Below are 24,168 nucleotides of genomic sequence, written 5' to 3'. Positions count from 1 at the left end.
CTCCACTTGATACTGGGTGCCAACTAGATGTTGAGCCATTGATTATTACTTTCTGACCCTGATGCTCCAGTCAGTTTTCTATCCACCCTACAGTCCATTCATCCAGCCCATACTTCTTAGCTTGCCTACAAGGTCTGTAGTAACCTGACTATTCCTTCTTCCCTTTCTTAAATAGGGAACTATTTGCCCTTTTCCAGCCATCCAGGACCTCTCCTTATCACAATGAATTTTCAAAGATGATGGTCAATGGCTCTGCAATCACATCACCCGACTCTCTCAGCACCCTTGGGTGCACCCCATCCAGCCCCATAAATTTGTACACGCCCAGCTTTTTTAAATAGTCCCTAATTGGTTCTTTCGCCACTGGGGGTTGCTCACATCTTCCCCAAGCTGTGCTGCCTGCTGCAGTAGTCTGGGAGCTGACCTTGCCTGTGAAGGCTGAGGCGAAGAAGGAATTGAACACTTCAGCCTTTTTTCTGCATCCTTGGTCATTTAGTAACACTTTCCACACTCCATGCTTTCTCTTACTTTCCTCTCATTGCTGACATGCTTATAGAAACCCTGCTTGTTACCCTTTATGTCCCTTGCTAGCTGCAACTCCAGTTGCACTTTGGCCTCCTTGACTTCATCCCTGTATGCCTGAGCAAACTGCACCCTGTCATATGTCAACAGGGGCATCACTAACAGGTCCAGAGAGGTTTTGCTCCCCCTCTATGCAGCACTGGTCAGGCCGCAGCTGGAGTACTGCATCCAGTTCTGGGCGCCGCACTTCAAGAGGGATGCAGAGAACCTGGAGAGGGTCCAGATGAGGCCACTCATACGGTTGAGGGCCTCTGTGGCCAGCCCTGTGAGGAGAGGCTGAGGGACCTGAATCTCTTCAGTCTCCGTGATCTTGTGGCTGCCTACAACCTTATCAGGGGCCACCAGCAGGGACTCGGGGAAAGTCTGTTCACCAGGCCCCCCCCCGGAGTCACCAGGAACAATGGCCACAAGCTGAGGGAGGATAGGTTTAGGTTAGATGTTAGGAAGAACTGCTTCATTGTAAGGGTGGCCAGAGCCTGGAATAGGCTTCCCAGAGAGGTAGTGCTCTCACCTTCCCTGGAAATCTTCAAGAGGAGACTGGATAGGCACCTGGCTGGGGTCTTACGACCCCTGCCACCCCCAGTGCTCCTTCCTGCCCATGGCAGCGGGTCAGACTAGATGATCTGTCTAGGTCCCTTCCCACTCATTGATTCTATGATTCTTTCCTAGTTATTTGTTGAAGTTTCCACTTCTTATAAGCTTCCTTTTTGTGATTTAGTTTACTGAAGAGTTCTCTGCTAAGCCAAGCTGGTCTTCTGCCATACTTGGTAGTTTTCCTGCACATCAGGATGGTTTGTTCCTTCACTCTCAGTAAGGCTTCTTTAAAGTACAGCCCCTCTCCTGAACTCCTCTCCCCCTCAGACTAGCTTCCCAGGAGATCCTGCCCAGTGAGTTGAAGTCTGCATTTCTGAAGTCCAGAGTCCTTACTCTGCTGCTCTCCATCTTTCCTTTCCTCAGGATCCTAAGCTTTATCATCTCATGGTCACTGCTGCCCAAGTTCCCATCCAGTGCTACATTCTGGCTGAAGGCAACTTCTTGAAGGATAGCCAGCACAGGTTTGTTGTTGCAGGTAGGTCTTGCCTGACCAAGCTCATCTCCTCTATGACCAGGTGACATATCACTTGGAAAAAGGAGAAGACATGGACATCATATATCTCAACTTTTAAAAAGCTTTCGATCTGGTATCCCATGATCGTCTAATAGAAAAACTGGCCAATTGTGACCTTGGCTACATCACAGTCCACTGACTGGGGAATTGGATTCGAAGTCAGACCCAGAGAGTGGTAGCTGACGCAAGTCAATCATTGTTATGTGCTGTGACCAGTGGGGTCCCCCAAGGCTGCGTCCTTGGGCCTATGCTTTTCAACATCTTCATTAATGATGTGGACATTGGTATCAGAAGCGGACTGGCCAAATTCACTGATGACATCGAACTTTGGAGAAAAGCATCCACCTTGGGAAGAAAAACCCGCAGCATGCTTGTAGGCTCAGCAGTGCTATGCTTGCTAGCACCACAGCCAAAAGGGACTTGAGGATCATGATTGACCACAAGATGAATATGAGCCACCAATGGGATGTTGCAGCCAGCAAAGCAAGCAAAACTCTGGCTTGCATCCATAGATGCTTCTCTGGCAAATCCCAGGATGTCATCCTCCGGCTGACTTCCTGCTCCTGGGGCAGGGGGCTGGACTCAATGAATGGTCTCTTCTAGCCCTAATGTCTATGAATCTATGAAATCAATGAATTCTCCACCAATTCTTCCCTGTTTGTGAGCAGCAGGTCAAGAAGAGCATGCCCCCCAGTTGGTCACTCCAGGACATGTACCACACAGTTGTCCCAAACACACTCCAAAAACTTCCTGGATTGCCTGTGCACTGCTCTATTGCCCTCCCAGAAGATGTCAGGGTGACTGAAGTCTTCCATGAGAACCATGGCTTGTCATTACGAAACTTCCACTAGCTGTTTGAAGAAAGCCTCATCCACCACTTCCTCCTGGTCCAGTGGTCTATAGCAGACCCCCATCACAACATCACCCTTGTTCCTGTCTCCTCTGACCCTAACCCAGAGACTTTCAATAGGCCTACTCCAGTTTCATACTGGAGCTCTGAGCAATCATATGGCTCTTTTACATAAAGTGCAACACCTCTTCCTCCTCTTCCTTGCCTGTCCTTCCTGAGAAGTTTGTACCCATCTGTGACAGTGCCTCAGTCACGCAAGCTCCCACCAACTCTCTGTTATTCCAATCACATTATAGTTCTATAACTGTTCAAGGACTCCCAATTCTTCCTGCTTGTTTCCCAGGCTCTGTGCATTTGTGTGCAGGCACCTGAGGTAAGTAGTAGATTGCCCCTTCCTGTTTGCTCTTCCTCCAGGTCTCCTACTTCCCCACTTACCACAGGGCTTTGGTCTCCATCCCCTGGCAAATTGAATTTAAAGCCCTCTTCACTAGGTTAGCAAGCCTGTTTGCAAAGACATTCTCCCTTCTCTTTGTCAGGTGGATCACATCTCTTTCCAGCAATCCTTTTCCTTGGAAGAACACCCCATGGTCGAAGAAGCCAAATCCCTGCTGGTGACACCACCTGCGCAGCCAGCTGTTGATATGCAGGATACAACTGCTCCTGCCCAGGCCCTTTCCTTCCCTGCATCTCTCTTAGTGTCAATTTTATGTTGTGGAAGAAAAATGTTTTGTCCTTAAAAATTAAAAGTTTTACCCACAGGAAATACCATGACCTCAGTTCATTAATAATTCCAGTTCAAAAAAGCAGAAGGCTTACACTGCTAATTATGCCACTTTGCTGTTTCATAAATGTACTTCCACTCCTGTATTGAGGAGTTCAGAAATAGAAGCAAGAAACTACAAAAGGAAAGAGAAGTGTTCTGCTCGTCTGTGTTTCTGGAGGCTGTTCTATTTCCCTTCCCCAAGCAATCTGTCTTATGAGTTTAATGACTTCTAGGCTTCTAGCACCCTTTACATGTAAAATGTGATCAACCAATTAATTATAATTTTATTTGTTATCTGGTCACATGTTAATACAATTAAAGGTGTGATAAAACAAGGACTAAGCCACAAAGTTATTACACAACAATGTGTCAGGAACCAGCCACAAAGTTATATCACATCATTATTTGAACGTGCAGCTAGGCTGAGGCTCCCAACTGCGGGGTGTGCCCCCATGGCTGGGAGTCCTGTCAGCTCTTGGGACTCCCAGAACTGGGAGCCCAAATCAGTTGATGAGACTCCCAGCCATAGGATCATGATCCTAGGCTTCCCCATCAGCAATAAGGCATGATGGGATCTGATGCTAGATCCCACAATCACACCTCCTGCCATGCTCATGTGGCATGACAGGAAGCAGGAGTGTGGGGATCCTAGATCAGATTCCAACACACCTTCACTTGCACATCTGCCAGAGGCCCTACTGGTTTTAGAAATGGTTGATAAACATCAGTAGTGATTAGGAGAGAGAAGCAGCAGCTTTTTTGTATATTTCATTTTTTCTATAACACAGGAAAATTCACAAAACACATGAAAACTAGAACAGATTTAGAAAAGGCTCCTATTTTTTTTAACTACTTAATTATATCATGACCTTCAACATAATCTGTATGCTGCCTCACTGTAAGATACCTTAGAAGAGTTACAGGGCCACTGGAAAGAGTTTCTCCTTATTTAATGCTTTGTGAGACGGCTGATTCCAAAAAATGCCTGAGGTGGCCAAAGGTGAAATACATACAAAATTCATTCTTCTAGTCATTTTGGAAATATATGAATATTGAAAGGGATAGAAATGTAAACTGGTATTTTTAGAGGCCACTTTTTCATCAGTTTATGGTTTGCTGGGATATGAGCTTTAGCTCTAAATTATGACCAGGTGGGGAATAATACCCAGGCTGCAGAGACTGCCTGTCAGAACTGTGCTTAGATAGCATGCTATTTCATTGCACTAAGAGGCCCATAAACATCATCTTTACAAACTAAACCAGCAGGAGGAGAATGTTTTAATAGGTTATTTGAAGCAATTGCTTTAATAATGTAAACTTAGGGCTCAATTCTGCACTCAGTTGCACAGGTGCTTCTTATGTTGCCCTCAATGGAAGTTGCATCTATTTATCTAAGTGCAAAACGGCACCCCTAGACACTAATTTTGCAAAACAGTCTGCACTGATTGATCCATGTGTCCCCAAAGTCCTACTGAGGTTGGTGGATTATTCTATAGTGCCTAACATGGTATTTTTCATTTTGAGTGAAATCCTCCAGGGCTTGCTCAAGCAGAGCTCCTATTCCATGCCATTGAGAATTCTTGCTTCAGTGAAATTACTCTGGGTTTACTCCAGTGTAAAGGAGTACCAAATTTAGCCCTGTGTGAGGGCTGCAGCCTCTGGATTATTGCATATCAATGAGCTAATAGCCAGGTTTTCTCTGATTTAAAAAAATCCCCAATTTTTGGTTTTAAAAAGTAACCCCAAAATCACATATTTATGCCTCCCCCTCCTAAATTTTGGGACTGGATGTCACGGAGCGGGAACCTATGAGCGGCCGTGTACTTGCTAGCACCCCCTGCCGTGTCAATTAGGCAATCCAGCACCCTCGACTCACCCGCCACGTCTTTGATCTTAGGTTCAGTATGGGAGGCTGCCTACTTGCACCTATGACACCGCGCTGGTATTACCTCCGTTCCAAACGGGGTGCTCTCACCCCAGCCTTATGGGCAGTGTGTGCCTCCTACCTCCCCTGTAGCATGCCCCAAGCCTCGCAGCTCTTCCTGGACATTGTCTGGTCCTTAACCTTCTGTGCCCTACCTGGCACCCCCTGGGCTGGCCCGCCCCCAACGCCCCTTCTCTGGCGTCCCTGGGCTTAACCCGCCACCAGCGCCCCTTCTCTGGCACCCCTGGGCTTGGCCCCCCTACCTGGATTAGCTCTTTACATCAACTGGGCTCAAGCGGCCTGAGCCCTACCTGGCCCCTTCTGAGTCCTGTCAATGGTGATCGTCTGATTAGGCTCAGGCAGCTGGAGCCTTACCTGGCCCCTCTGGTTCCTTGGGCTCCCCTGTTGCTGCAGAAGCCCTCTGGAACACTCCTTGGCCCGCACCTGTCTTGGGTGCCTGTCAATGATACATGCCGCCTGTCTTGGGGTGGCTTGATATAGTACGTGGCCCGCCTAGGGCCTGTCACCCCCTCTCTGGGGCCTAAGCCATGCTTCCCCGTGCTCGTGCCGCGCCTCTTGCACGTTCTCACCTCCTCTGTGGCCTGCACTGCGTTCCCCGCGCTTCCTCGCCACCTCTGGGGTCTAAGCGCCCATTCGCGGCCACGCCGAGCACCTCTGTGGCACTCGGCATGCTGTGCCCCTGTGGCACTGCTCGCTGTGACCCCCACTGGCTTATAATACAAACCCCACACAATGCTGACTCTCATCCATACATCTGTCCGCGCTCTCTCTCTCTCTCCCCTCGCATCATTGCAGCCAATCAAACCGCCACCATTGACTCTGCTGCTCAGCTCTCCCACAGAGCTGCAGCCGCCAGAGGAGAACTGCTCGCCAGGCTCTGGCCCGGGCTGTTTATAAAGGCCTAGCCCTGCCCCCTTCTGGCCACATGACCCTCCTGGTTGCCACGGCAACCGGCACCTGAACTGCCCCATTGATTGGCGGCTCTCCTTATTTCCTTTACTTAAGGCACAGAGCACCTCAGTGCTCCTGTGACACTGGACAATTAAACTGTAAATGCTTCTGAGGTCATGAAAATGATTCACCAATAGTCTGACGGGGGAGACAAAGCTCAGCTCTGAACTGCATTTTTCCAGTCTTGGAGGAAGGGTCTTGAATTTGAAAGCACAGAAATGTCCCAAACTATTCTTCTAAGATTCTGGAGCAGATTGTGTGGGAATTGATTAATTTAATCTGATATCTGCTGTATTTGACCTCCTATACACTGGGTCTAGAAAGCAAACCTGTAGTTTGGGACTTCAGAAAAGCCTTGGAGATGGCTTTGATTTATGGATTTGAATCTTAACCATCTTAAATTGGGGGCAGGATGAAATTAGATTTTAGGTTCCAAGCTATGCCCATTTCTACCATATAATTATATAGTCAATAATGTTTTTAGGAAGCACTATATGGCACTAACAAGAAATGGAAAATGGAAATGGATAAAGAACTAACAAGAAAAAGAGAAAGCCATCTTTTTCATTTGCTTTAGCCATACTCATACATGAACAGCAGTCTCCAAGTGCTTCCTATATATATCTGAAGGGAAAGGAGGAAGATTTCCCTTAACTGGGACAAATGAGCTGCACTGCATTCCTTTACAGTACATGGAAATATGAGCCACATCATGAATGCATCACCAAAGCAGCTGCTAAAAAGGGAATAGTGTCCGTGCAAAGGAGGATTTTCTATTATTTCTTGACTTACTTGGTTAAGCACCATGTAATTTAAGGTAAATGTTAGGTAATTATATGGGTAATGATAAAAGAATCACTGTAGAAATGAGGAAAATATAATTACATCCACATTTTAGGCCAGTTTCTATGACAACAAGAATGAATGCTATTGATCAGCAGTTTGTAACCAAGGCCATGTCTCATACAGAATAGTTGTTCTCATACACATAAAATGCTAAATAGAGAATTAAATAGTCACAAACTAAAATGGAGAGGCAGGAGATTAGTGAACGTATCTTATCTTAACCAATTTCTGACTTATTGAACATATGGTGTACGGAGGAGAGTAGCAGGGTACAAAAATACTTGTAAGTTTCTAAATTGCTTTCTTCATTCAATCGGATTAATCAGTTTAATTTTTGAATTCAAGATACGCAGCAGGGAACAATCAAACATGGGCTAAGATCATAGAATAGAGTCTAACCTTTCCGCTCTGTACCTGTTGATGCAATTTCATACCTGCTGAAGGTATTTACATTGAGTATAGTTGTTAGTGCACCACTTGTTTCCATTGTAAAAAGGTGAATCATTTTCACGCTTTAAAAAAAACCAACAGGATACATTTATTCTACAACTTCAACTTCCTGCATATGCCATGGTGTGAAGTACAGGTCCTGTTTAACAGTGTGTCATAGTCCTCCCAAACCATGCAAGCATAGAAAACCAGTGATTTCTATAAACCACACATGGAGACATCTGGTATGCTCTACATGAACAGGCATGTGAGCTTCAGGAATGCCACACTGAGCCAGGGGGTGGAGAAATTCATATTACTAACATCATGCTTTGCGTAAGGAAAGAGAAGCAAAGGCATCTTAGAAAAGAGTTGTTCTGCATACTTAATTACACAATAAAATACAGCTACGGGGATTTCGTTATTAGCTACTTGAAGAAGTGATTTAAAGTACCTGAAATGAAGAAATACCTCTGCAATACCTGAAAATAATTATGTAGCACCAGATATCGAGTCACAAGAATATCTCCTGCAATCGAGAAGGAAGGAAAGGTAGGGGTGTGGCGTTCTATGTCAAGGAGCAATACATATCCTCTGCCAGCAAAATGGAGTCAGAGGGGCAAGCTGAAGTGCTCTGGGTCAAGATACAAGGGGGCCTTGGGGAGAGGGATCTAATGGTGAGGGTCTACTACAGACCCCCCCAACCAAGGGGAGGAGCTGGACCGGGAATTTTCGGGCCAGCTTGCAGAGGCACTTAAGGCGAAGGTTGTAGTTGTCATGGGTGATTTAAATTACCTGGACACCTGCTGGGAGGAACAGTTAGCTAGGTCGGACCATTCCAGGAGGTTTCTGGCCGAGATACAAGACCTCCACTTAATTCAGGAGGTGCACGGTCCCACCAGAGGAAATGCCCTGTTGGACTTGGTCCTGGCCACAGGCAACGACCTGGTAAGGGGCGTCCAGGTTCTTGACCACCTGGGTGATAGCAATCATCGCTTGCTGAAATTCACCATCCAGTGCAGGGTGTCAAGGACCTGCAGCAAGGCGGTTGCCCTAGACTTCAAGAGGGCCATCTTCAATGAATTGAGATTAGTGGGAGAGGCGCTGGGGTTCTTGAGAACAGGGGATCTCAGTGCCCAAGACGAGGGGTTGTTCCTTAAGGAGACAATACTCAGGGCCCAAGGGGTGTCCATCCCAACAAGAAGCAAGGGGGGCAGGAGTGCCCGAAAGCCCGCCTGGCTCACCAACGGTGTATGAAAATGCCTGATTGCCAAAAAGGCGGTGTACAACCGGTAGAAGGAGGGTGCTATCTCCAAAGAGGAGTATACCTCCTCTGTTTGAGCATGTAGGGAGGCTGTCAGGAAAGCTAAGGAGGACATAGCGCTAGGACTTGCGTCCAAAATCAAAGATAATAAAAAGTCCTTTTTCTAATATATAGGGAGGATGAAGAAGGCACCGGGAAATGTGAGGCCCCTGCAAGATGCTGGGCAATCTGGTGGTTGCACCAGAGGAGAAAGCAGACCTCTTTAACCAATTCTTCACCTCCATTTCCTTGTGCAGGGACCGGGACTTCCCCACTGTGATGCAAGATGGACTCAAGGGGAACGCCTCCAGACCTCAGGTGGGGAAGGACCGGGTTAGAGAGCTTCTGGAGAGGCTGGACATGTTCAAATCAGCGGGTCCAGATGCTCTCCACCCCAGGGTGTTGTGGGAGCTAGCAGGGGTTATTGCAGGGCCCTTGGCACGGCTTTATGAGCGCTCGTGGTGCTCGGGCCAGGTGTCAGATGATTGGAAGATAGCCAACGTGGTCCCCATCTTTAAAAAAGGGAGGAGGGAGGACCTGGGCAACTATAGGCCCATCAGTCTTACCTGAATCCTAGGGAAACTCTTTGAGAAGATTCTCAAGGAGCACATCTGTGATGGGCCGGCTTCAGGGATGATGCTCAAGGGCAACCAGCACAGTTTCATTAGGGGCAGGTCATGTCAGACCAACCTGATTGCCTTTTATGATCAGGTCACAAAAGCACTGGATGCAGGTGTTGCCATGGATGTAGTCTTTCTGGACTTTAGCAAGGCCTTTGACAACGTCTCCCACCCCATCCTCATTAAAAAATTGGGCGACAGTGGCATTGATGCCTACACAGTCAGCTGGATTGCAGATTGGCTGAAGGGTCGTACTCAAAGGGTGGTGGTGGACGGGTCATATTCGACCTGGGAAGAAGTGGGCAGCAGAGTCCCCCAGGGCTCAGTCCTTGGGCCCGCACTATTCAATTTCTTGATTAGCGATTTGGACGACGGGGTGAAAAGCAACCTGTTTAAATTCACTGATGATACCAAAATTTGGGGTGAGGTGAGCACGCTAGTAGGGAGAGAGAGACTGCAGCAAGACTTGGATAGGTTACAGGGGTGGGCTAACAAAAACAGGATGCGCTTCAACACTGACAAGTGCAGGGTGACGTACTTGGGCAGTAGTAACCAGCAGCACACTTATAAGATGGGAAACTCCCTTCTTGAGAGCACGGAGGCAGAAAGGGATCTTGGAGTCATTATTGACTCCAAGATGAACATGGGCCGACAATGCAAGGTCATGGTTGGCAGGCCACAGCTGGAGTACTCTGTCCAGTTCTGTGTGCCTCACTTCAGGAGGGATGTGGACAACATTGAGAAGGTCCAGAGGAGGGCCATCTGCATGATCCGGGGACAACAGGGCAAACCCTACAATGAGAGACTGCAGGACCTGAACCTGCTCAGCCTTCACAAGAGAAGGCTGAGGGGGGACCTGGTGACTGTCTATAAACTCACTAGAAGGGACCAGAAGGGTTTCGGGGAGACCTTGTTTTCCCTAGTGCCCCCTGGCATAACAAGGAATAATGGCCACAAGTTGTTGGAGAGTAGGTTTAGATTAGACATCCGTAAGAACTACTTCACAGTTAGGGTGGCTAGGATCTGGAACCAACTTCCTAGGGAAGTGGTGCTGGCTCCTACCCTGGGGGTCTTTAGGAGGAGGCTTGATGCCTAGCTGGCTGGAATCATTTGAGCCCAGTTTTTTCTCCTGCCCAGGCAGGGGATTGGACTTGAAGATCTACAAGGTCCCTTCCGACCCGACTTCTATGATTCTAAGATTCTATGATAATAAATAATGACCCCTGCAGCAGAATCCAAGGACTACATCTGTGACTGCCTTTTACAGAAACACCACAAGCAGGGAGGGTCACTGTGTCCTCCCTTCCTTGTATTTACCCACACAAGGTTGGACACAGCCCCAAACATTCTGCTCATAGGTATCCATTTTTCCAGAAATCAGCCCACAGTCCATCTAATGGATACTTGTGCATAAAATATTTACATGAAATCCAAAATATATTCAGCGTCACAAGAAAAAGGAAACAATTATTTTAAAGAACTCCCCCGGTGAAGGTCTGAATTCACATGAAGCACATCTAGGTGGCAGTTTGGTGAATGTGCACATCAAATGCTATGAAAGCTAAAAAAAATGCTGTACATTGTTTTGCTTCTTGAACAGAGATGTCATATAAACATCTTCAGAAAAAAAAGATTTAAAGATAATTAGGTCTTGAAAAAATATATAATTATTTATTCCTTTGAGCAATGGTAAAAGACACAAAGAAATTATCATACAAATAGAAGCTTCTGCTCCTGAACTTGAGCTTCTTACTTAATTACACTTAATAAGTGTAATTAAAGCATGAAACTCATTGCCACAAGGTGTTGTGGAAGCTGACAGTTCAGCCAGATTCAAAAAAGGATTAGACATATTCTTGAAGGAAAGGGGCATCAGTAGCTATTGAGTGTGGCAAGTGGGAGAAAGACGGGGAAAAACCCTGTTCACTTTCTCTTTCAGCATCCAACTACCTCCCACTGTGTGACACAGTGTACTGGGCAAGAGAGACCTATGGTCTGACCCAGTAAATAGCAGTTCTTATGTTCTAAACTCCCAGCTTCCTTTCAGCTGGCAGCCCTTTGTGGGTAACCCCATGCATCCCTGAATAAAATGCTACTGACAAAGCCCAGTGTCCCTCCTAATATAAAAGGTATTCTTAATTAATATTAAAGACAACCAAGAATCCAAGAAGAGGTTCTGCTAAGATATTAGTGGGGTGGCCTCTCTTTCCCTGTCTTTTATCCTCACCTCTCCCCTCTTTCTTGAGCTCTCCTCCACTGGGTTTTTCACTGGGTGGAGGGAAGCAGGCTACTCAAAAGAGATTCAGGAGTGCCCTATTCTGACAGATATAACTACTCCATGTAAAGAAAAGTGCCTTAGCTTGTACTATCATTTTAAATCTGTGTATAAAACAAGCACCTTGGTCAACAATAACATTCTGGTCCAGTTGAGCTATACAATCTACCTCTTCTGTACCTGGGGTTAGGATTTTCCTACCCCCTCCATACTGCCTCCCCATCCCCCAGCTATTTTTAGCCCCCCTGACCCCTCACTCTACCCCACAAAGCCAGCAAACCCAACATCCTACAAGCCACTCCGAGGGCTGGTGTTCACTGATGCCAGGAGCAAAGAAAGTAAGTTGGTGTGGAGGGAGGGGCGGGTAGAACACGGGAGGTAGTTGCCCAGGGAGGGGACTGTTTGGGTGTGGGAGAGTGTCAGGGGACTAAAAGTATCCTCTGGTCCCAAGAGGGAAGAGAGCTCCCCAGTCCACCTGCCCCTCCCTCCCAGTTGACTATCAGGCTCCTGGGACTGGAGAACACCAGTAAAACCAGCTCTGAAGAAGTTTGCGGGACTGGGGGAAGTTTGGCAGCATCAGGGGGAAAGTAGGGAGGATTGGAGAGCCTCTCCAATCCTACCAACCCAGCTAATCCCTCCAAGCCCCTGCCCGCCCCCCACCATGGATACCCCATAAATTCCCCATGGACCCTGCTTGTCCCCTGAACCCCTAAGCCTCCCCCCCACCACAGGCCTCACCTGCCTTACAATCCCCCCAATCCTCCACATCCTAATTTACCTTAGAGTGGGTAGCCATTTTTAACTTGATCTAACTTCTCCTAACCTCTCCAAATGTCTGTATGTACCCTTTGTGTGGAGTGGAAGAAACTTGGATATTCATATAATTGAGATTTACTGCCACAAATGGCCAATGATAGAGAATTTTAAACTCTTATTTGTGAACATTTACAAAAATCAAGTGTTGGAAACCCAGTAGGCCTCAAGCTAGGGAAATGAAACAACCCTAGAGAGTTAGAGTTATCTGATCAGTTGCAACAAAAAACTGTGCTCAAACAGTGAATATCAAATATTCACACAACTATTCAACCAAAAATAAAAAATAATCAGGTAACTAATGCATTCACAAAACTCAATCTGCCCATGAATGTTCCACAACCAAAAACTAGAGGCTAAAAATCAGAGAAATGACTCTCTGTGAACTGGTTTTACAACTCCTTTGGAGTGTGAGGTTGATGCCTTTGCAAGCTCCTGCAAACCTCAGGGCAACCTTATGAATGTTCAACAAACATAAGCCAAAGCTGTTCACAGAGCTGGAAATAGTAAGCTTGCTTAACTCCCAGGAGAGATAACTGGGGCCCCACTTAGATCCTTCCTTCTAGCGAGAACAGTTTTACAAATGGTCTTGAGAATATATGCAGGGATTGTCCAGAGCTTGCTGTTGAGATAAAGGAGGGAGTTGGGAGGTAGAAGGTTATGTTTGGAAGATAGAAAATCATTGGCTATGAGCCTTTACCTCGAAGAATCAAGCTCATCACATTTGAACCAACTCCTGTGCAGTAAAGTACAGAGTTTATTTTTAAAAGCTCTGCTTGCAGCATCTGGAGAGGGTAGGGGTGGGCAAAATATGGCCCATGGGCCAGATCTAGTCCACCAAGAGATTTTGCGTGGCCTGTGTTGGGTCACTAGGTCCCACCCAGCCCAGGCACACAGGGCAGCCCAGGATGTGGCATATGCAGCCAGTCCTGCTGTCCCCAAGCATGCAGCAGACATAGGGTGGTGCAGCAGCAGGACCCCTTCCAAGCAGCCCTGCATGTTTGCTCCACTCCCACTGGCAGGTGCAGGACCTGCTTGGGCAGTGTGCACGGCCAGGTGGCTAGGGAGCCTCATTTGGGAGTAAGATGGGTGGGTGGGACTGGGGACCCTGGTATCTTGGGGTGGGGCTGGAGGCCAGGCCATGATCCACTGCCCACCTGCCCCTGCAATGGATGTGGGTTCCATGGGCCAGGGTGTGCAGGGAGCACATCTTGGCATTGCCTTGGCCCTAGCCCTGGATGGAGCTTCCTGCCCATCTGGTCATGGATCTTAGATCTTAGGGCAGTGACAGCACAGAGCTGTTACAGAGCTGTGATCCACTCCCTGCACACCCCTGCCTGAGAACCGGCACCCATCATGCAGGCAGCAGATCACAGCTCTGCCCTGGCCCCAGCCCCATGCTGTCATCACCCTGTGCCCCCACCCATGATCCTGGCCTTGCCCACCTGTCCAGCAGCCCCATCCCACATAGGGTATTTTGGTGATCTGTTGGGGGCGGGGGGAAGTGGGGGTGCTGACACGACCTACAACAACTCAGCAAAACTCCTTGTGTAGCCGGTGGGCCCAAACAGCTGCCCACCCCTGTAACAGGGAGTCTCTATTGTCAATTTGTTGGGTGGTTGCCTCAGTCCATCAAAGAACACAGCAGAGTGATGAGCTTTCCATAAGGTGAGATCATATCCTTTTTTATGATATTTGCACAGCATAAGCTCAGTATTAACTCTCAATAAAAGTGTAGGAAATGTTCAAAGTGCCAAGTTACCTCCCTACCACAGAGAGCTTCTGTAATGGATTTCCAGAACCTCATGTGCAAAGTGTAACAAACTTTACTTTTGCAAGTGATAAACACATTCAGTGTCCACGTCCCTTGCATGCAGCAATTAAAGATGTATGTTAATAAACAGGGGTTACAGTTTGTACCTTGAGAAAGGCAATGTGGAGGTGCCAGACTGTTTCAGATTCTGCTTCTCAGAAAAAGACCAGATGGAAGGCATTTAAACCTCAGTGGGTAAAAGGGATAAAATGCTTACATTCCTCACAATGACAAGGGATAGTTCTAATAATATACTGTTACAAGGTTGAGATTTTAAACAATATTAACATACAGTTAATAAGCAGCTGCCCAATCACAAATGGGTCTTTTCAAGGTAATACAGATTACGGAGTATTTGTATGGAAATTTAGTACAGCATGTTAGTGTGGATAAAAACTTCCATGTATGTGCCAGGGAGAATTTAAAACGGGATTTTGTTCAAAGAAAACTGAAGAAACACAACAATAATAGCAATGATGAGCATTATTCAAATTATTTGAACTTTGTAGATCTTTGGGCATCCAAACCAGAGAAGAGAGACAGATACTATTACATAAAACTATTCATGATTATTTAAATGTATTTGGCTATTTCTACTGGCTTTGATATATTACTGGATAAATAATGCAAGATTTGCCAATTTATTTACTAGTAAATCACTACACACATTATGTAATGCTTTTGCCCCGTTGTATTTATTACAGTTTCAAAGGTTGATCTAGTAAATACAGAAAAACAAAAATATAAATGTTAATGTTTCAGTTTTGCAATCAGAAAAGGTCAGCAGATGCCAAAAGTTAAGGTCTCAAAGGCAATGTAACTCAACCCTGCTGAACGTTTCATCTTACAACATGAGCTGTGACTACTATATCTAGAAACTTGTATAACTGGCAAACTCACCTTTGCGCAATGAAGCTGGCTGCTAAAAATTTAGGTTCAATTCTGCCTGCTTTTCCACTGGTGTAAATCTGAAGCAACTCCTACGGGTAGCAAAACAGCTGCCAATGAGCTCAGAACCAGGCCCTTTACCATTTACTGGATATGTGTGATTTTAACTGTGCAACCTGGCTTGATACCAGCAACAGTTTGTCATTAATTTTGTTGTTTTTATTAAGAAAATAAATTGCCCATGGTTAGACAGGCAATCAGGGTCTAACATTCACCGTTTCATTACAGTGACTAGGTTATAAAAGGGGAGGGCTTCGCAGTTACGCTTCTTTCTCCTTGGTCTAATCCTACGTTTGTAGGTTAAGGACAGACATTCAAAAAGCCTGAGCCTGAATTGATTCAATCTTTGCAAGTTAGTCTAAGCTGGCTAGGCTAAATCAGCTTTGTAACCAGACAGACATCCCAGAAATCCAGACACATGCCTGCAGTGGCTCAGGCTAGAAATCAGGGGGCGCAAGAGCAGCCCTCCCTTCCCCAGGGCTGAGCTGAGGGAGGCGTGGCTAAGCCCTGGCAGGTCGCTATGATTTGGGAGGGGTCTCCCCCTTGATAACAGAGCATTTATCACCTCTGTTATCAGCATTTAACATCCCATCAGAAAACAAAGCCTCTCTTATTACAAGCTCTTCTTAAACAGCTTTTTTCCAAAGGAAGGAATGTAGGGACATTACCATCTGAGCTGTTGATTACCTCCAAAAAGCCCTAAGTGGACACTGTCCTATCTGCCTCACACAGTATTAGCTAGCACACCACGTGCTGGCTACAGTCCATGCTGTGGGAGGGAGGAGAAAGGGATTTCTGCTTAAGCAGCCAGTGTGAGGAGAGCAGAGGCACACAGAAGCCAACAGATCCCACTGTGCCTGCAAGTCTCTACTGGAGCTGCAGGCAGGGAGCAGAGGGGAGGGGCCAGCCCTGTTGTGGAGCAGAGATCCCCGCCCAGCCCAGGGAGCATGCTGGGATGCTGGGGGTGTCTGGTTTGGCTTAAACTGGCAAAGGGTCTGGGACAGACATTGCATAAACTAGCTTGACCCAAATCAGTTAAGTCTGATGCTACACACAACCAGGTTTATCTCAAACTGGTTTCAGCCATTTTCAAACTGGTTTATGTGCACTATCTGCTCTGTTATAGGTTTAAACCAGTTTCTGATCACTTAAACCAGTTTATGTATAATGTCTGTCTGTAGCCTGTGTGTTCCTCACTGGTAAGTATGGGAAATTCAAAAATGTAGTATCAGGCCCATTGCTTAGTGCAGGAGGGGAAGGGGACGTGCACGAGTGAGTGCAGATGAGTGCTTTTCCAAAGCTGTAAAAACAAGCAGCAGCACATGGGTTCACACTAGGAGAACCGTATCTTAGAAGGCAGAGTAGATTTGCATGTTATAAACTAACCGTGTGTGTGTGTGTGTGTACTCATGCACATGTGTATACACGTGCTCACCACACACCCAAACATATTTACACATTATGTGGGCTGAAGCTAACTCCATCCAATACTGTATCTTAACAAACATGAAAGAAAACCAAGCTAAGAATTTATGGACTATTTCAGGATCCAGGAACTTCCAAGGACCCTAATTTTTAGGGACTTCTGCTTTTCACAGCTGTAAATTTGTGGTGTTGAAGATGTCAAGTCAGGGCTGTGGTTCCCTGCATGGGGGAGGGATGTTTTGGAAGAAGGATTTGTTGTGTCCTTTTCCAGTATGACATTTATAGTCCCTGTCATGAAAACAGGTAGTATGAGAAAATGGCATCCCAGAGTGGTTGGCTTTGACCAGGTGTCAGCACAGATTCATAAGGCTCTGCTTTAGAAATAGACCCTGTTATTATTTCTGCTCAGACCTCTGCCTCTGCTGCATCCTGCATTAATGTGGCATGTCTTTGGTAATGCTCTTAGTTTCTCTCCTTCCCATCAATCCAGCTGCCACTTCCCTTGCGCCCATTTTTCCCTTGCACCTACCAAAGCTGAAACTCCTTCTGTAACAGCACCAGTCCCTCCCATATACAGCCTAAGGTTGGTTGGTTTATTTTTCAGTTTTCATCAAGACCTTATCAAGGTCCTCGTTTTGATGCTGGCATCAGAGAAACATTTTTAGACAAGGGGACATATACTGAAAAACTAAAGGTAACACTTTTTGGTTTGGGGCTAGGATTTCATTTACAAAACCTCTTGTTCAGCCAACATCATAACAGAAACTACCCATCTTTTGGCCCCATTCTCAATTCAAAGAATATAAAATATTGTCTTCTGACACCCTGTCCTTGGATTTTAGATTTAATAAATCTCTCGTTTCTCCTCATTGAATGTATAGCTCATGAGATACCGAAATAGCAGCTCTATCAACTGAGCACACATATCCCTTCCCACCAGTATGCTTCAATCCTGATCTGGAAGTACTAGCTTGAGGAGAGAGGCTACAGCATAGTCTCCACTGCCAGCCAGTTTAGAGTTGCTCTGCTGAGATTAGTAACAAAAAAAGGGTGCCAGCTGTGCTGGGAATGTGATATCTGTTTTAGTAATCCATGAAAATGGAATTGAATCTCTTTTGTTTAACCCTGGACTTTCTTTTCTTATACAGCTCCATGTGGAGCCAGTCATCACTATATGTAGAACGAGTTAAATGCTCAGATCCTACAGTGGTAAGCACAATACAAGAAAGAAACTCCAGCAAGCAGCGTACGACTTGCTATCTTTCTTTGCATTGAAATTCTGTGTTTCATTGAAAAGGAACAGCATTTGTCACAGTCCGGCAGCCCTTATGTCTCCAACTTGAAATACACTCAGGTGACAAGTACACATAAGTTATTACCTCACGCCATTGTTTGCTTCCTCATCTGAAGAGAGGGTACCGTTGCAGACATTCCCGAAGGAGTGGCTTGGCTTCAACTTGGTTTCCTCACAGTCTGATGTTGCGTCTCTTTTTTTCCTTTTGCCAAAAAACTTCTTGAAAGGCTGGAATTTGCCTGGCTTTTTCTTGTCTGCAAATCATAAGTCAAACACACACAGGGGCTCATCAATGCTGCACCTCAGTGTGACTTGCTAGCACACAACATGGTTAAGCACATTCAAAGGAGGAAGGAGGTCAAAGAGCAACCACCAGCCTAAGCAAACCCTGTGCTTGGAATATAAATGCAGGGCTGCAACTTATAGTTGAAGCACAACATTAACAAAGGAAAACTAAGAGCATGAAACCATCTGCTCTCTGGTTTAAGGATTCACCGTGAGGTGCCACTACAGTCAAAGGTTTGGATGGTTTATAGGGGCCCGAAAGCAAAACTAAGACAAGGAGATTTGTCTTTAGGTTTTGTGCTGTGCTTTGTTTTGTCCTTGTCACCAAAGAAAGAGCACTGCTTTGATTCCCATAATCAAATGCAGGTGCTAGATACAGTGGTTTGAATAGACGAAACTGAGAATAACTTAGTACGCATTATTTATATTACATCATAGGTGAGCAAAGCACTTTGCAGACAAAGACAATGATTTAGATTTCTGCCCCGGTTACATCAGTTTCTATCCAAAGTAACATCAGTGAGGTCAACTGAATTACTCTTTACTGAGTAACTGAGGGCAGGCTATGGCTCAGCATCTCCTCCTTCATGGATTTACAGTGTGAAGATAGACCAAAAATACAATGACGTGACTTTACACATGGGACAAATACAAGAAAGGAAACAGCCAAGTAAAAGAGGAGATGCACCACTTTGCACATAGATAATACAGAAGAAAAAAGTGTAAGGTTGCACTTAAATAATTTTTTCACAGCCTATGTAAAAATAATTAAGGCTCACTGCTAAATGTGAACACAAAGAAGTGAATTTCTTTGTGCTGAGGGAAAACAAAGGAACAATTTATAGAATTTTAAACCAATTCTGGTTTCATTTCTTTTCCTCTTATTTCAGTTTGCATTGAGATGCTTTGAAATGAGCTCATTTGTTACACTGCAGCTTTTCCAACATTTCAGTCACAAAAGAATACCATGTTTCACTGGTGACAAATATTTTTATGAGCCATCCCAAATCCTGATGCATGCTGCATACACTCACCTCTAGGGAACTGCTGCTCAGCGAAAGTGGCAATTTTGTTGCAAGGTGCATGTAAGGTATACACAGGATCACTTGACTAGTGAACACATGGACATTACTGTGCAGTGCAATAATAATTTTATCATTATAGGGAAAGATTTTCCATTTCACTTTGATGCATCTACCTTCATCTCTCCAGCTGGAGAACCCCTGCGAAAGGAAATCCCCAGCCATTGTAGATTCAGCATGGACATACCTACATCACACTTCTTGGTGTCCTGCAGGTTATGAACAGGACAAATTGGATGGAGCACACTGAACCCAGCTAGCACATGGCTCCTCAGGCAACCATTGAGCTAAACACAGAGCTAAACAAAGAATTAGAGGCTGTGACAGGCTCCTTGTTAGACCACACAATTATGCCAAGCAGATCATGGATGGGGTAAAGAATCTGAGCTAAAATACTGGAGTCAGACAAATACATAATAAATAACAACATTCAGCTTTATTAGGGAATTTCCTTCAAGGATTTCAAAGAAGTTTTAATGGGGCGTATCATTCTTCTAGTTTTACAAGTATGCAACTGAGAAATAGTAAGTCATAGAAAAACAGCTAGAAGGGACCCTCTAGAAACATCTAGTCCAAACAGAATGCACTCTCTTTCAACCACCCCAGATGCATGCAGCCAGCATCTTCTTGAAACCTCTAAAGAAAGTAACTCCACAAATCAGGCAAGCACTTTGTACCGTTGGCCTATTACTCATATAGTTAAGAAGTTTTTCTCTGAGGTTTGGTCTAAATATAAAAACTTATATATATAAAAAAAACCTCATTGTCTTATGTCCTGCCCTTTGTGGCAAGAGAGAACAAATTTTCTCCTTCATCTTCATTGCAACCTTTCAATTTCAGATATGAACTAGCATGTCCCCTCAATCACCTTTTCTCCAATTTTTCCTCTTGTGGCTCTCATTCCAGCCCCTTCATCACAGCTTGCCTCTGGATGCCCTTCATTTCCTGTTACATCCATGTTAAAATGCAGTGCCCAATATTGGATGCAGTAATCCAGCCTATACCTTATCAACGTCAAACAGAGCAGGCCAGGCCTTGCGCACAATACTTCTATTAATGCCACTGTCAATTAAATTTGCTTTTCTTGTGAAAATTTTACACTGCTGACTTATGTTGAGCACCATAACCCCAAGATCTTTCTCAGCAGCGCTACTGCTAAATTTGTTATCCTCTATTCTGTATATGTGCATTTGTCTTACATTTGTCTTTCTTGAATTTAATTTTGTTACTTATAGCCCAGTCCTCCAATTCATTCAGATCCCCTTGATCTTTAATTTTGCCTTCAAAGCATTTACAACCCCTCCCAGCTTTGTACCGTCTGGAAATCTTATCAATATACTTTTGATTCATGCATCCCAGTCACTAATAAAAATGTCAAACACCAGATCTAGAGCAGATCCCTGTGGACCTCCACTTGAGACCTTTTGAGACTGTCAATAGCAGCTTCAGGAAGAGAAGCCAAGTCACCCTACTCCCAATGCCAGATCCAATCCACAAAGTTGGAACTCTTCCACTACAACTTGCAGCAGGACTGGGAAAATATAGTACAGCAACATAATCCTATGAGACCTAGGATGAAAGAGGTAGAAAAGAAATGGAAGGAAGGCAGAAGGTCATCTTCCTTTCTCTCCAAAGTAACCCATCCCTCACAACCTAACCCCATCAAGGTGAGCTGCCAGGGATTATGAGGGAGGAGGGAGATTTTCTCCCACCAGTTACCTTACATCTCCAGTTGCTTCCAACCAGCCCCAGCCCCCAGTGAGTATGCAGTCATTTGGAAGCAGATCCTTGTGTGAAGCTACAGGTAGATTTCAGTTCTGAAGTAAAAACAAACTTAAGATCCACTGCCTTAGAGAACCCCAAATCTACATGAACATGAGGCCCCACTAATGAAAGGATGGAAGAATGGTAGAGCACAGAAGAAAATAAGCATCAGCTCTTCAGACAAGACATGAAGACAGTTTCCACGGTGCCAACAATAGATACCTGCTTTCTCAAGATACCGGCCCATACCGTTCCAAATGGATCATACAGTTTACAGCACAAACCACAGGGAGTTTTTGAAAGTCCTTTGCTACTGTCCATATGCTCTTAAGCCTGCTACTAGAACATCAAAACCTAAACTCATTCTGGATATGGGCCCAGCGAGAAATGTAAGCTACAGATTCTCTCATTAAACTAACAGCTATGAACATGCAGTACCTATAGCTAAAAAATATGGTTTTGGACTCCCTCATATTCGTTAAACTAAACAGTGTTAGACATTACTACCAAAGCTCAGGAGGTAGTTTGAAGATTATCATACAAAATGTTATCATGTATTACATTAATGCCTCCCACAACATGTAAGTCATGAAATTGCACATGATTTCATCTCCAGGCTTTTAATAAATAAAATAGAGATACCAAAACATTACTCATGTTAAAAACTAGGTATGAAAGCCCTGGTATGATAACCCAATCACAAAGGGAGGGGTGGGGGGAACTGCTTCATTTTGAGTTTACAACATTCAGTTGGCCCACTCCTGCAGTTCTTATATACACTTAACTCCCAATGAAGCTAGTAAGGGTGGGGAAGAGGTTGAGATTACAGCATGTAATTTTTCTCCTGGGCTTGGTTATGATATATGAACACAACCATAGATCCCAGAGCAGAACAGACTGATACCTACAGAAGTAACATGTGCACACCTGCCCACATGGACTCCTGTAAAGTAGAACTATCACCCTGTAATTTTCATGGGTCCCTTTAGTCTCTCTAGGTAATGCAATGTATCCCCCACTGGGTCCCTGACTTACTATCTTCACACCACACACTTCCAGATGAGGAGGATATGTCTCCTGCAGAGCCCATAAATACCAGGATTTGAAATCAAACTGGGTAGTTCACTGTTAACTGACTAGCAATCCCCCATCATCAGGGTTTGGTATGCTGTCCCTGCAATATCCCTAATCCTTTTAGTGTTGGCATAAGAAGCTATCAAACCCCAGGACATTCAGCAGGGCAGGACTGTGCATTAGGCACTGGGGCCAGGGCTCCGATTCAGGCTTTTAGTGGTTCAGTAAGTATTTACGGTGGAGACATCTGATAATTCCATGTGTGGAGCTAGCAGGTGGCAAGAAGTATCCAAAAAGGAATAAACAGATGGAGCTGTGGTGGATGCATATTTTGATGTTTTGATGCTCTGAGCTGAAAGCTGTTTTATTCCTTGTTGTGTTATTTTTACGGACAGTGAGCAGAATATCACAGAAGACAATGAAAGTGAGGCACCTCAACACTATTGCCGAGGTCAAAGACAACTGTTGAAAGAAAAATAATTCTTCTCATGTGTCATTTTTTTACCTTTTGCCAATAACTAGCTCTGAAATTTACAAATCCACCCCCCAAGACAGTGCACATAACTCTCTCCTTGCTTGGTATGCCAGTCTCTCATTCAGAAATCACTATGAATATCAATAGTTTAAAACTTGAGGCATGGTGCATTTCAGAGTCCAAGTCAAGGAATGCTAAGAGGTAGAAGCAAAAGATGAACAAAGCTGGATGCAGTAATTAGAGCAGTACAACACATAAGGGAAATGCTCCTTTCCTATCTGATGCAAATGGAATAGTAAAGCAGACTAAAAACAACCTTTAACCTGTCATACAGCTTCTCAGTTGAACTCTATCAGATATGAAGAATGCAATATAGCCCTAGCTAAACTGAGGCCTAAGGCCTTGGACAGTCTTCCATGCAACGCATGACCTCACTCTTCTTTACTGTGAAGAAAGGATCCACAGAAACACTTTCCACTGTACCATCTTTCATCTTGCTTCACTGAATATGAAACTTTGTCATCTCTCTTGGCTGCACTTTTGAAAAACAGGGAAGGAAGCTCCAATCCATCTAATTCACATTACATGCTACCCTTGGACTTGTGGCCAAAGACAAAAGCCCCTTTTCAGTTTGGCCAAGTGGGGATGCCTGCCTTAGTAACTGCATAAAGTCACTGTCCAAGAGTTTTAAAACTACTCAGATGTCAACAAAAATCCATTTCAATTTATTTTGTATAATGCCCTTCACACAACTAACACAAACCAGTCAACAGAGGCCACAGAAAGAGATTTAGGAAAATACTTAAACAGAGGAAAGAATCTGATTTGTTGAAAGGAGAATGGGAACAAGTTTCTAATCACTGATGCAAGACAAGTGAAAGCCTATACATGTACCTGGGATGGAAAAGATACTAGTGCTGCTCTTGGGAAAAGTCAGAAAGGCATGTCTGAACTGAAAGAACAAAGTTCACATGACCAGATATTAGTCATATTGTCCTTCTGGAAGGCACTTAAAGTATGGTAGTTCGAATGGCAAAAAACCCTAATACACTGCAGAGCAGAATAGGATTCAGATAAGCAGGAAGAAAAGAAGAGGGTAGATGATGAGAGCTATGTGTATAGGGAAGGGATAGAGGGAACCTAAACCCAAGAAAAAAATTACAAATAAAAAGAACATTCAAAGCATACCTGAGGTGAAATCCTAGCCCCATTTTAGTGAAATTAGTTAAATTTGTACACATTTTAAATCTGGTATGATTTTTATGAAAAATTGAAGAATTAAAATCTGCATGGGTTTTACATGGGTGTACTAAATATGAAGGCCAAAATCAAGGTAGCAAATTGATTTTTTCAGAATGAAGACTTAGAAAATTGGTGTGTAGTGTAAGTACCTGCTATTTAAAAAGGGAACTGAGTGGGTTGGAGATAAGATATTGAATGACTTCAGTGCCCGTTTCTTTGTTTCTGTGATCTTACCCCACAAGAGGCTGCGAAGCAATAGCAATAAGAACAGGTTTCACTTT

At 44.8% G+C, this 24,168-nt stretch overlaps 1 protein-coding gene across 4 annotated transcripts in view; it reads right to left on the bottom strand.

The window, feature by feature from the left end:
- CRACD (capping protein inhibiting regulator of actin dynamics) overlaps nucleotides 1-24,168 on the bottom strand; it is a 223,293-nt gene that overhangs the window by 63,783 nt on the left and 135,342 nt on the right. For all 4 annotated transcript variants that reach the window (XM_090035961.1, XM_090035959.1, XM_090035962.1 and 1 more), the window contains one exon: nucleotides 18,051-18,219. In XM_090035961.1, the coding sequence (XP_089892087.1) occupies nucleotides 18,051-18,219 (169 nt within the window). The remainder of the gene's footprint in view (nucleotides 1-18,050; nucleotides 18,220-24,168) is intronic.

This window comes from Crocodylus siamensis, chromosome 2 (genome assembly GCF_052110815.1).
Source record: "Crocodylus siamensis isolate JL-2025a chromosome 2, ASM5211081v1, whole genome shotgun sequence".
Classification (NCBI taxonomy): domain Eukaryota; kingdom Metazoa; phylum Chordata; order Crocodylia; family Crocodylidae; genus Crocodylus; species Crocodylus siamensis.
The sequence above is the reverse complement of the archived record's forward strand: the minus strand, read 5'-3'. Positions and strand labels throughout refer to the sequence as shown.